General features: G+C 38.7%; 1 protein-coding gene across 1 annotated transcript in view; it reads left to right on the top strand.

The window, feature by feature from the left end:
• The window catches only part of LOC109409653 (homeotic protein labial), a 45,774-nt gene extending 34,563 nt beyond the window's left edge, over positions 1-11,211 (top strand). The window contains exons 3-4 of the mRNA XM_019683114.3: positions 5,669-5,844; positions 10,014-11,211. Coding sequence (XP_019538659.2) covers positions 5,669-5,844; positions 10,014-10,193 — 356 coding nt within the window. The 3' untranslated portion in view covers positions 10,194-11,211. The remainder of the gene's footprint in view (positions 1-5,668; positions 5,845-10,013) is intronic.
• The last annotated feature ends 3,680 nt before the right edge of the window (positions 11,212-14,891 follow it).

Raw genomic sequence — 14,891 nt, 5'->3', positions numbered from 1 at the left:
CACTCGTTTACACAATAAAACGAAAGTCGTGAACTTCTGTCAACAACCACAATTTTTGAAGCCCAATTTAGCGCTGATTTCGAAACCGTGCTTCAAAAAACAATTAAATAGAACAATTTTGAGTTTTACAACTTTTTAAAATTAACTAGCATTCAAATATCTTGCAAAACAACCAATTTAATTTTTTTCCATTAATTAAGAGCTGAATATAATACCATTCGATCACCTGAGAGCAGATTTTACGTTAGATTGATGAAGTTCAATATATTGACGAGTTTTAGGGACGTTCTCCTGAAATTATAGCAAAATTTCCAAAAATATTTGAAAAAGGGTATTTTTTCAATAACAAAAAATAATACAATTTAAAAATTCTTTCTCATTGTTTATTTGACATATCATATGTGGGCGAGTTACGTTAAAAAAAACAGCTAAATCGGAGCATTGATTGCGAAGAATGAGATGTGTGAAGTGAGCGACTTCGCTTAAAAATAGAACAAAAATCGATTTCAAATCAGCAACCTTGTATGGAAAGTCGAAACAATTTCCGCTCTACTGTAATATTCCTTCTCATTCTCGAACTCAGGACTTGATTCTACACCAAAAATGATCATCTACTTACTGAGTTCAAAAATGTTGTAAGCTAACACTGTAACACTGTACGAAAGCGTGTAGAATTAAATATAAATTTTGAGCTATTGTGTTAAAACAAATTGTATATGTAGTAGGGTATCCCCAACCTATAGATGTATTTGTTTGATTGAGGGTGAATATATAACGAAGCCTTACTTACCTTACCGATCAGGCCGGGGTGGCCTCTGCTGTACATAGTAGCCGTCTCCAGTCCACTCGGTCCATGGCTGTTTGTCTCCAGTTCCGCACTCTGCGTAGGGTCTGCAGATCGTCCTCCACTTGGTCGACCCACCTAGCTCGCTGCGCTCCACGTCGTCTTGTATCGGTCGGATGACTCTCGAGAACCATTTTAGTCGGGTTGCTATCCGACATCCTGATGACGTGACCCGCCCACCGTAGCCTCCCGATTATCGCGGTATGGACGATGGTTGGTTCACTCAACAGCTGATGCAGCTCGTGGTTCATTCACCTTCTCCAAGTCCCGTCTTCCATCTGCACTCCGCCGTAGATGGTACGCAACACCTTCCGTCCGAAAACTCCAAGGGCGCGTTGGTCCTCTGCACGTAGGGTCCATGTTTCATGTCTATAGAGGACGGCCGGTCTAATCAGCGTTTTGTAGATAGTTAACTTCGTGTTACGGCGAACTTTATTCGATCGTAGAGTTCTGCGGAGTCCAAAGAAAGCACGATTTCCTGCCACAATGCGCCTCTGAATTTCTCTGCTGTCGTTGTCGGCGATCACCAGTGAGCCCAAGTACACGAATTCTTCAATCGCCTCGATTTCATTACCTTCGATATAAATTCGGGGTGGCGGGCGTGGTAATTCCTCCCTGGAGCCCTTTGCCATCATGTACTTTGTCTTCGACAAATTAATGGCTAATCCGATTCGCCTGGCTTCACTCTTTAGTCGGATGTACGTTTCCGCCATCGTCTCAAATTTACGAGCTATAATATCAATATCATCAGCGAAACCAAGCAACTGAATGGACTTCGTGAAATTCGTTCCACTCGTGTTTATCCCCGCTCTCCATATTACACCTTCTAACGCAATGTTGAACAGCAAGCACGAAAGACCATCACCTTGCCGTAACCCTCTGCGAGATTCGAAGAGACTCAAGAGTGTCCCTGATACTCGAACTACGCACATCACTCGATCCATCGTCGCCTTGATCTATCGTATAAGTTTATCCGGAATCCGTATTCGTGCATAATCTGTCATAGCTGTTCTCGATCGATTGTATCATACGCCGATTTGAAATCGATGAACAAGTGATGTGTGGGCACGTTGTATTCGCGGCATTTCTGCAACACTTGGCGGATGGCGAACATCTGGTCCGTTGTAGCACGTTCACCCATAAATCCAGCCTGATATTGTCCCACGAACTCTCTTGCAATCGGTGATAGACGGCGGCATAAAATTTGAGAGAGTATCTTGTAGGCAGCGCTCAGTAATGTGATCGCGCGGTAGTTCCCGCAATCCAACTTGTCGTCCTTTTTGTGGATGGGACACACGATATCTTCCATCCATTCCTCCGGTAATACTTTCTCCTCCCAAATCTTGGTAATGACCCAGTGTAGTTCTCTCGCCAGTGCTTCTCCACCGTATTTTAGAAGCTCGCTTGGTAGTTGATCTGCTCCAGCGGCTTTGTTGTTTTTCAACCGGCAACCTCCTCCTCAATCTCTTGGAAGTCTGGGGCCGGAAGTCTTTCGTTCTGTGCACATACTCCTAGATCTGTTACCACGCTACCTTCGGTACTTGCAACGTCGCCATTGAGGTGCTCATCGTAATGCTGCCGCCACCTCTCGACCACCTCACGCTCGCTCGTGAGAATATTCCCGTGATTATCTCGGCACATGTCGGCTTGTGGCACAAGGCCTCTGCGCGAGCAGTTCAGCTTCTCGTAGAACTTCCGTGTGCCCTTAGCGCGGTACAGCTCTTCCATCGCTTCGCGATCTCGTTCTTCCTGCTGGCGCTTCTTCATCCGGAAGACTGAGTTCTGCCTGTCCCGCGCCTGTCTGTAACGTGCCTCATTCGCTCTCGTATTGTGTTGCAGCATTCTCGCCCATGCTGCATTCTTCTCGTTTTTCAACTGTTCACATTCGCCGTCGTTCCAGCACTTTCTGTGATTCGGAGTCGCGAAGCCTAGTGCTGTAGCCGAGATACTACCTATGGCGGATCCAGCCATCTTCAAGTTTAGTTGCGCCAAGCTGCTCTTCCGTTGGTAGGGCCACTGCTAACTGCTGCGCGTAGTCTTGAGACACTTCTACGTTACGAGCGCACGCGGTAAGCAACCATCGTATGTTTGCTCTAACTGCGCGTAGAACGCTTCTTTCTCGTCATCAGATCTCCCTTCGTGTGGGCAGTGGACGTTAATGATGCTGTAGTTGATGAAAAACGGCCCTTAACTCGCATCTTGCCCAACACTATAAATCCTGTTCCCAGTTCATTGGTGATCCAGTCCAACAAAGTTCCTGCAACGCCACGATGTCGAAGTTGCGGGGATGTAGATCGTCGTAAATTATCGTGTCACATCCTGCGAAACCTAGTGACTTGCAATTCCATGTTCCAAGTTTCCAATCGTAATACTTATTTCGTCGCGTAGGTCATTGCCGATTGTATCAAGTCGTATTTTCTCCTATGTTATTCGCAATGGGGATTTTTACGGGTGGCTTATTGGGCCTACGCCAACACTCCTGTCTCGCCGGAGAGCCATCGTGCCAGTTCTTTAATGTTTTAACGTCCCAACCAACACTGGGACAACCACGCTGATGGGGCTACCACCTCGGATCTAGTTGGGCGTGGTGCAGCGTTTCTCACTCAGCCGCTGGATGCCAGAACAGACGCTGTTTTAGCCGCACCTCCTTGGTGAACAGACGCTTGGGTCGTACCTCCTCAATCTAGCTGAAGTCAGAAGGACAACAGTGCTCAGGCTGCACTACCAGCTAAGCACACAACGCTTAGCTGGCGGTCTTTGTCATCGCTTGACCCGTGGAAACGTGAGGTAGGAACTTGTGAGGACCAGAGCTATGTTGGACGCTCTCCTTATCGACTCACCGTTTTGCAGCCCATATAACGAAGCCACACTGCGAATTTTCAAAAGCACAAATCTGAAGAACCGAGGGTTAGTTTGCGCTGAAAAGTTGATCGACCAACGAGTCACCCACCAATCGATCAACTTTTCAGCGCAAAATCCGTCTTTTGTTTCCTCAGATTTGTGCTCTTGAAAATTCGAGGTGTGGCTTCGTTATATATTCACTTTAATATAGGGTATAGGTTCCCTTATGAAGCATGTGGCTCCTATTTTCATCCTACTAAAAACAAAGGATGGAAGCGCTGTTTGCTTTGTTTGTTATTTTTGTGTTTTCTTTTTTGTTAGAAGTGAGCACATATGAAAACAAAAAGAGCGGCATCAATCGGTGGCGTAATCGCTTCACGGCGTGTGTATGGGAAAAGTTTATAACAAAAAAATAGGCATCGTCAAATTTTTCGCTATTCAAAAATAGAGGCTTTCAGCTTTCATTTGCAGGGTCCCTCAAAAAAATCCACCGAGGGATCCCGAACAACTTTTTCAGAATACTGTTTTTCTCCATACAAAATGCACGGTTCCAAATTAATCCCTATTTCTACTTAACAAACATACCCAATTTTTGTATGAAAAAGTTCCCCCGATGGAATATTTCGATGTTGGGCTTGAATGAAAGCTGGTAGCTTCAACTTTCACGTAGCGTAAAAATTAGCGATGCCCATTTTTTTGTAATAAATTTGTTCTACCAGACACACCGTGGCTTGTTTTCGAATGGGATGAATATGTGAGCGTGAGATTATTCTTACTTAGGTACTCTTACCCTATAATACGACCAATAATTTGAAAAAAAACTCCATTGACAAAAATGGCAAAGATCATCGAAATATTAGGCATTGAAAACATATTAACCTAAGCTAAAATGCACGGATAGAAAAATTAAAAAAAGATCCAGTGGTCGGAAAACCCCAAAATTTGAGCATTACTAGTCGATAGCTTCTACACGATTTTTACCGAGCCTCTTGGGCCGAAAATCTCGCTTTCATTTTAAATAACAACAAAGGAAAGAATTGAAGCTCAGTTTTAATCATATGTTCAAAGATTAATCTAAAGCTAGTTCTTAACTCTAATATTTTGTAGCGCCATTCGTTTTGTTTCTTATTTTTATATTTTTGCTATAGGAGTGACCTTTATAGACGAAAAGAAACTTTTTTCGAAGACATAGTGTGTCTTGTTTGTGAAAAAATACCACTTGTTTTGGTGGGTTTTGAACCCACGACTCCGTATAGAGAGTCCGGCGCTTTTAAGCCACAGAACAAGTTACGATTCTGTGAAATAGAAAGTCAAACTGGATTCCAGAAATTTTGACCTTCTATTTCACAGAATCGTAACTTGTTCGGTGGCTTAGTTGACTAAAACGCCAGACTAGCGATACGCAGTCGTGTGTTCGAATTCCACCAAAGTAAGTGGTAATTTTTTCACAAATTTATCTCTCAATTTGTCAATTAAACACACACTGTGTCTTCGAAACAAATTTGAGTTTTTTCGTCTATTTCAGACATACCAGCCGACTGGTATAGCCAGTAAAGAACAATAAAATTATCTGACCTTTGTAGATGGCAAAAAGAGTGAAATCAGTTTTCAATTTGGGAGCAAAATATTTCTTTTAGCTTTGTGACTGCATATATATTACTTTTACAGATTTTGTATGGCTCATATATATTTCTAAGGGTCTTTTGACAGATCTGGCAACCCTGATGGACAGAAATGGAATATATGTTATGTTAATATTACTTAACGATGTGTGTCAAACGTTAAAATGATAGATATAAGCAGAAACTTCCAAGAATCAAAAAATGGCTACCAGACAGAATGACCGATTCTAGAGACTATTCAACTTTTTAATCGAAAGCCCTAATATCAAAGATTCATAAACCACCACATTTTGAAACTTTTTATGGACGAACAATGCCTGAATCTTCGAGAGTTAAACATTTCATTTTTTTTACATTTCAGCAACACCTGTGGGTCAACACCAATCTTCCTTTTTGATGAGTGGCACTAGTACGGGACGTACGAATTTCACCAACAAACAACTTACAGAGCTGGAGAAAGAGTTCCACTTCAATAAATACTTAACCCGAGCGAGGAGGATTGAAATTGCAAATTCACTACACCTCAATGAAACGCAGGTAAATATTTCAATTATAAATTATCGTCTACATAATAAGTACTCGATCGAGTCGAAAATTTCATTCGGATTCCTATATCAAAATCATTTGGTTTTGTCAGCGAATAACATCAGACTATGTATAGGGTGTCCCAGAAAGTATGGGTACAATTTTGTATAGCGAGCATACAAATAAACAGCATTTTTTGTATTTTTATCAAAAGCATTTATATTAATACCTGTAAAGAGCTTATATAATATTATAAAGGGTTTTCGTTCATTCATTTATTTAGTACTAGCTGTCCCGGCAAACTTTGTATTGCCAAGCTTGGTGGTTTGACAACTGTTGATATTATAACAGCACATCACTCTAGATTGGTTTCATTTCATTCGTGTTGATTTTCTTCCCAGCTCATGAAAAATCAATAATTTATTAATTTTCTTACTTTTTTAGTGCATTTTCGTAACTTTTTGTACATATAAACACAGCCACCACGAATACAAACCAAACCGTGCAAGAGTCATGCTGATCGGTTCATCTGTTCTTGAGTTTTGTTGCCTCAAAGAAACTTCAAACTCATTTATATATATATATATAGATTACATCACATTCGAGATGAAACTGAATCTACAATATTTCTCCATAATACACGGTTCATGCCTGTCGCTCTCCATCCTCGGTCACGCCCAATGCTCGCCAAGTCACGCTCCATCTGGTCCGTCCATCGTGCTCTCTCCGCTCCACGCCTTCTTGTGCCAACCGTATCTGGTGCGAACACCAACTTTGCAGGGTTGTTGTGCGGCATTCTCGTGATTCATCCTTTTCCGCCACACACTATTCAGGCCGAACATTTCTATAGGTCCTAAGTGCAGATGAGAGACTCTCTTTAAGTCTGCTCTCTTTCGATTATAATGTGCTTATATTTATGAATTTTGATTTACTTCTTGCGTCGGAAGGTAGATTAAACAATCATTTTCCGATCTACACATCACTAATTGTCAAAATGTCCACTGTGACATCGTAACAATTTAACCCTTATGTGGCCGACAGGGTACCCGGGTACCCAGCGCCCATTTGAAAAGCACGGTGTAGAAAATAGCAAAAAATTTGTCGGACACATAACGGTTAAAGAGAATCGGAACAAAGAGAGCCTCTCTTTTGCAGATTGGATCTTTAGATATGTTTGTCGCCCATTCTCCTGCACACCGCCGAAGATCGTCCTCAGCGCGCGTCGCTCGAAAACTCCGAGTGTTTGCAGGTCCTCCTCGAGCATGATGTCCGTAGAGAACCACCGGTCTTATTCGCGTTTTGTACATGGTGCATTTTGTGCGCGTGTGAATCGGTTTAGACCAAAGCTTCTTCTGGAGCCCGTAGTAGGCACAACATTCACTGTTGATGCGCCTTTGTATTTCACGGCTAGCATTGTTATCACCGTCAGTGAGGATCCAGGATAGACGAACCACCTCGAAGATATCCCTGTCTATCGTCACCCCAAGTAACACAGAAAACATCTTTGAGAATAAACTTCAAAAAAGACGTTGTAGTATAGTACTATAATCGTATTTGTACACATATTATGTTGAAATCATGTTATAACTGTGTTTGGCAATAACAAGTTACTGAAAAATGTTATCATCCTCACTAAAGTTGAAATAACGTAAATTCAACGTTGGTTACACAAGATATTTGTGTCATCGTTTTGCTTCAATTGAAGATGATATGTATAACATCAGTAGCACATAGTAATAACCTTTGAGCTCAAACATGTTATTTAAACGTTGTTTTCACGTACTAAATACGTGATCACTAGTTAAGAAACATCTCTTTCACTTAAAAATTCAAGGCAATCCAAATACGATAGCAACTTTAATTTTATGCTTTGCGGTTTGATCCCGCTAGAAGTATGCTTAACGGGGTTACAAATGGGTATGTTAATAGACTCTAGAAAACTTGGCGCAGACCACCAAGCAGACCACAGTCACCATAGCTCGAAAGATGGGCGCCACCATTCAAATTTATTTGCATGGCAGGCCTCCCATCACCTAAAAATCACTGGGGGTACTTACGTGGCGGCTAAATCTCACTTACCAGCACAGTTTTTACACTATTTTTGATCCCGCGAAACATACTAAAACAATTAATTGGTATTCATTCTAGGAAACGCACTCAAACTTTGTTATTGTTATACCTATGTTCAAAACAGGTCATCCAAAACCAAACATGACAACGTCGTATGCTATTGAGAAGTATATGTTCAAAATACGTTGCTATGATGTTTTTTCAATGTATTTCATTCGATTCTAGTGGTATTCGACAAACATGTTATTGAGATGTATAATAGTCGTAATTTGAACGTATTTCTAAAACTTTGAGTTTTTCCGTATATCAGGCCAGACCAATTACAGTGCCTGCTCAAAAGTTTCACACTATCAATTTATATATAGCCGTTTGTTAATCTACTGATATTTCTGCAAATAATTATCCATCTGGAACATTTTAAATATGTAATGAAATAATATAATTTCCTTATTGATAACGAAGACAAATTCTACAGTCTAAAAGAACATCATTTATACATCATAATTGAAATAACATCCCAAAACATTCTGACGGTACTATGACAAGAAGCCACCATGTGGCATGTCTGAAAATGTGTTTGAAAATTTCTTACAAACCACAGAGATGTCAAAAAACTTCCTTCTTATTTCAAATCCGATGGAAAGCGAATGAATTTATGACGAGAAAAAGTGCTTATTTCACCATAAATTTTGAACGGCACATGAAATTACTATGACTTAAAGCCAAGACATCGAGATGGTAAATTACAAACGAAATGTAAGACCCGATAATTAATTTGAGCCATCACTAAATACTGCATTTATAATAGATGCCATATTTATTTGCTGTATGTGGCTAATAAATATTAATTTCGTGCCAGCAATAAGTAAGTTGTTATGATGTTGCTGAGAACATATTCGATACATAATTTTATGTTATAATAAAGTATTGAAAAACATCTTCAGTAACATCAAAGATGTTTTATAAGCCGCCATTTTTTGCGCTTTTTCGGTTATATAAATGTATGAAAATACGTTTCCCATATTTGAAACAAAACATGGACGTTTGTATGAAACATGTATTATATACAGAATTATAACAAATTGTGTTACTTGGGACAGTACTAGGTACTGTATGCGCTTTGAAGTCAATGAACAGGTGATGCGTTGGGACCTGGTATTCACGGCATATCTGGAGGATTTGTTATACGGTGAAAATCTAGGAGGATTTGCCATACGGTGAAAATGTCGACCGACTGTCGATAAAGTCGGCTTGATAATTTCCCATGAACTCATTAGTTGTAAGTGACAGACGACGGAAGATGATATGGGGTAGCACTTAGCGATAGCATTCAAAATGGTGATCGCTCTGAAGTTCTTACATTCCAAATGGTCGCCTTTCTTGTGAATGGGCAGATTACTCCTTCCTTCCACTCTTCCGGTAGTTTTTCGGTTTCCCAGATCCAGACTACCAATCGGTGCAGACAGGAGGCCAACTTTTCTGGGCCCATCTTGATGAGCTCAGCTGCGATACCATCCTTTCCAGCTGCTTTATTGGTTTTGTGCTGGTGGATGGCATCCTTAACTTTCCTTAGCGTGGGAGTTGGCTCATTTCCATCCTCTGCTGCATTGGCATAGTCGTTCCCTCCGCTGTCGTGTTCTCCCGTGCCTACGTCCTTCACGCCATTCAGGTGCTCGTCGAAGTGCTGCTTCCACCTTTTGATCACCTCACGTCCGGCTGTCAAAAGGCCTCCGTTCCCTGCATATTTTGGCTCGCGGAACGAAGCCGTTGCGGGATGCGGTGAGATTCTCGGTCGCTTCTGTAGGTCGTACTGTCCACTGGTTCCCATGAAAGTACGTGTTGTACGTGTTGTTAGAACGCGTCCACGCGATTCTTTCGTAGTCTGCTGTTTTTTCAACCGCTGTCTCTCCGTATTCGACGGTGTATCTCAGCCTTCGCGCCGAGTTCTAGGAGCTCCTGCTAGTGGTCCTGTGAAACCGATCTTCGAAATCGAAGATACTTGTTGCAAGGCGTTTTGTGGTGCCACCGGGCGGGAAAATGTATAAAAAAGTGGAAAAATTTCCACTTACTAAATCTAATGCAATATGATTAATTTATTCTTTTATTTTTAGGTCAAAATATGGTTTCAAAATCGACGAATGAAGCAGAAAAAAAGAATAAAGGAAGGATTAGTGCCTCATGAGACTCAATGTTCCTCTCCAAAACACGTTGCAAGTGTTTCTATGGACGGAAGCAGTATGAAATCTGCCGGTGATAGCAATGACAACAGTCGAGAGTCGTCAACTGTTTAGGTAAACTCCAAAACAAAACAGTACTGTTCAGCCCATTATATTTTCATTTTGTACTTAAGTAGAAACAAAACATTAAGAATATTGATTTTCAGCATTTTTTTTTTTGAAGTGTATGCAATGGACAAGTAAAGCCCATCAACTGTCATAAGATCAATTAGAGTACTTTTGCTCTGTACCAGTTTAATCTGTCAAAAAAGCTCAACAACTTAATTATTATATGCACCGCGGTCATGCGAGCATTAAATGATATTTGAAAACCCTGTTTTTGTTAAAAGCGTCCAAATAAAATGAATTTTATATGCAATGCAACATTTATATTTGATTATATATGTAATATACAGTAACGTTCTGTTTATTAAAAAGATAAATATTGAAGATCAACAGATTCTCTGTTGAGCAGAATATGATGAACAAGTAATTCGATAGTGTAGTCCATTGCGCTAAAACACTCATATGATTTATACATTTGATTTTGAATTTGTTATCAATAGTTCACCTTTTTTGTAAAATGTTACACTTTGTATAACCTACAGGTTATTCAATATTCACAATGAGTTATTTTAGAATATTGTATTTTGCACACTATGTTGAAATTGTATGCTCTCAAGGCTTAACAAAATACCAAAAAGTAATTTGTAGTACGTATTTAATTTTGTACAAACAGTCAGTTCGAAGGTCTAACCTATGCCGTAGTAAGTCCCATTCTTTATGTAAATATGTTAAAGTGAGCGGATATTAGTTGTCAACCAAAGTCTCTCCAACTAAAGCAAAAAGATTATATAATAAGGCAGATGAAAATGTAAATACATGAAAAATGCTTTCAAATCGTAAATGTAAGCGAAACTGTACTTCATAAATAGCATAGGTCTCAAATCTACAAAAAAATACATCGAATGTTCCTCTATATATAGTAAATAAAAACTAGGTTTTACATAAGGAAAAGGTAACTATCAAAAGATTATTGTTATATTCATGATAACTTTGATATGCAAAGACATTAAAGAAAATTTACTTTAAATTATGTATTATTTATTATATCCGAAATGCCATACCAGCACATGTCAGAAATGGACCCGACAAACAATTGAGGATAGATTTTCCACTGCACTACAAATAAGAACTACATCGAGTTCGATAGCATTCAGAACAAACTTATCTTTTTAACTATAAAAATGCTGTTGGCTTTTCTACTCGCACTTAGCGAGCAAAGTCCAACAACAAAATAATAGCAAATTGAAAACATGATTAGCAATCAGCAGCAAATTCATTATATATTTTGTTATCAGTTCATCTAATTTTTTTTTTAAATTTTTAATCACTTAACCTAATTTACGGCTCTTTTGTCCACTAGGGCACTACGTGAGCGATTCCAATTGGACGCTGCACTTACACTTTGTATAGCGCCTACATGTATTCTATTCTAATTCAACTATATCGAACTGATACCTTGTCTGCTTCAACTTTTCTACCCTGTCCACGGTAGAATAATGAGCACGACGATGCTGATGTGTGGCTGCTGTTCTTTTCCAGTCCAATTGGGGGTCGTCCATTATGAGTTGCGGTTCGCCGATATCCAAATTCCGGGTCCGTTAGAGCTATATGCTCCGAAGAGGGTCAGGTGTCAGTTGCTCTCGGGGGAAAGAGCAACTGACGAAAAATTGCAAGTGCCGGGGCTGGGATCGAACCCATGACCATCCGCTTATGAAGCGAACATGTGGACCACTGCGCCACGGGCCCCGACAATCTAAAATTTGTTTTATTTCAAATTTTGTACTCATTTTACAGTATTAGGTTTTCAAGTAATTTTAAAACTTTTACCAAATCATGCATAATAATTATACGCCAACAGCATAAGGGAAATGATCTCGTTTCATTTATGTTTTGATATTACACGAAAAACTTTTCACAAAACTAATTTTAATTTTTATTGCACTGATACACTGAAAAAAAAGGACATGGTAATTCTGACCGTATCATGGGTGAAATTAAAACATTTTTACTACTTGATTTTGGTAGACCATGATTTATTATTGAAACTACCATATCTTCTTCTTCTTCTGTATGGCTCTACTTTCTCACTGGAACTTGGCCTGCCTCTCTCCAACTTAGTGTTCTTTGAGCACTTCCACATTTATTAATTGGAGGGCTTTCTTTGCCTACCATTGCATGAATTTGTATCTTGTGAGGCAAGGACAATGATACACTATGCCCAGGGAGTCGAGAAAATTTTCCCGATCGGAACGGGAATCGAACCCGCCGTCTCCGGATTGGCGATCCATAGCCTTAACCACTAGGCTAACTAGGAACTGGAGAAACTACCATATGCGGGGTTGAATATACCATGTCAATTTTTATTTACGTTTCATAGTATTCTTGAACCACATTTCACAGTTAATTTTACTATGGGCGTGAGCTCAACCATGGCAATATGCTTCTGATTACTATGTGCATGGTATCAATGTCTTTCTTGGTTTGTCTACATTTCAAAAATCAAAGAAAAAATAAATTTGAATAGTTTTATTATGCTCATCGTTTGTAAATTACATATAAAAACACAATAAGCATTCATTTTAAAGAGTATCCCAGCATCATTCTTAACTTTTTTTTCGATCTTCAACACCTACGGGTACTCGGTCTACTAGAGGAAACTCCTCGTTGTTTCCACATTTGGCGAAATTCCCTTCCCGGGAAGAGTGGACATCTGGATATCTGGAAAGAAGTATTTCAGACGGCATCGTATGTTACACTGATGGCTCTCTTCTCGAAAGTCGAGCAGGTGGTGGTGTTTATTCTCGTGAGCTAAGGCTGTTTCAGTCTTACTCACTTGGTAGACACTGCACCGTTTTTCAGACCAAAATCTTTGCTCTTATGTGCGGAGTGCTATCGACACTTCAGCAGCACGTAATGGGCAAAGTAATATACTTTTGTTCAGATAGCCAGGCTGCTATTAAAGCACTTGCTTCGGCCAACTCTAGGTCGAAGATAGTTATCGCTTGTCGAACTCAAATCGAGGAGCAGCATTCAGCATACGCTGTTCACCTTGTATGGGTACCTGGCCATTCTTCCATCGCTGGAAATGAATTGGCTGTGATGGGTTAGCTCGCACTGGAGCATCACGTCTCAAGCAACACAGAAAACATCTTTGGGCAACAATATTTCCAAAGATGTGTTTTAAGTGTATTATAAGCGATACAGAAAACATGTCGTGTTAATTTCCAGTTGTAATTGTGTTGATCGATAACAAATAACAAAAAATATTTTTCATTTAATCACGTTTGCAATATTTTTATATGACAATTGTAGAACATAAACATCAAGTAGCTTGTCATAAGATCAGTTATTCAATAAGGTAAATATTGAAAGTTCAACTTTTGAACGTCACTTTAAGCCAAATATAAAAGTTGCTATATTGCTCTCATTTCAATTTGGAAAAAATAGACAATTCAGAAAAAAAATGCTTCATTTGGTTGATTCAATCTGCATATTTTATTCTATTTCAATTCAATACAGTGGCGGTTGAATTATGGATGAGTAGAATCATATGTTTCACTAATTTGTTTCATTAATTTATTTTATAAAATAACAACATCATCTGAAAATAATTTTCCAGCTTGTTGAAGTTACAAATATAAATATATTTTTTATATATTTTTTTCTGTCAGTCATTACGTAGCAAATACAGTTTGTTATGAGATCATGTTTATTTTACTTTGTTCTAAACAAGGCTCTCGCAAGTTATATAACTATAAAATTTCTTATTTTGAACCTATACATGTGGCATGCTATATAACAATATTCTACAGGTTATATTACTAAAAAGCAGCTTAGTTTCCACCAATGAATTTAGTTGCATTATTGAAGTATTTTCCAAGTGTCAATTGCTTACCAATTACTTTTTTGCAATCAATCTTTATGCATTGAATTATGAGTTGAATCGAAAGCAATTATTGATACTATAAAAGTATTGGGATACATATTGTATGACCTTTAAGATATTCTATCAGCCACCATTTTTTCGCTGTTTTGAATATATAAGTAACCCCATACGACGTGAATAATGCAAGAATAATACAACAGAGTTAGTACGATACTTGCATTTTAAACTCTTATAAAAAAAATCTGTGTTACTTGGGATGACTACTTTTTCAATAAATAGCTGTTTATTCTCGGTAGATCAATCAAAGTGGAATCTAAATATGGCCTTTAATTTCTTAGCGAAACGTGTTTTAACAAGTTTGAATCAATTTTGTAAACTGGGACAGAAATCGAAAAACGCCTAAAAGTATGCAATAATCTAGTAATAATTCGTTGGCTAAAAGTATGACACGTGTTTGAATTTTAGATGGATTAATCACATGAGTGATATGTACTTTTAAAAGAAAGGCTCAAATATACAAAACAAACTCTTCATAGACTCCAAACTTCTAAAATCATCACCACATCATAATGCTGTACTAATTCACACTTTTTTTTATTAATGTGATCAGAAGCAGTACGCTATTCAATTCACTTGAATACTCTTGAATACTCTTTGAATTTTTAAGGTGCAGAATATATAATCTTAATCTAGCATATTATGTTAGCTTTGTGTATATTTAATAATAATTTAATTGGATTTTTACCTAACGAATCCGCTATTAACATGCGCGGTATATAATAGTTTCCATGGACTAACACAATTATAATAGCAAAAAGTGC

The sequence above is a fragment of the Aedes albopictus genome, chromosome 1 (genome assembly GCF_035046485.1).
Source record: "Aedes albopictus strain Foshan chromosome 1, AalbF5, whole genome shotgun sequence".
NCBI lineage: Eukaryota > Metazoa > Arthropoda > Insecta > Diptera > Culicidae > Aedes > Aedes albopictus.
This window is presented reverse-complemented; position numbering and strand designations above follow the sequence as displayed.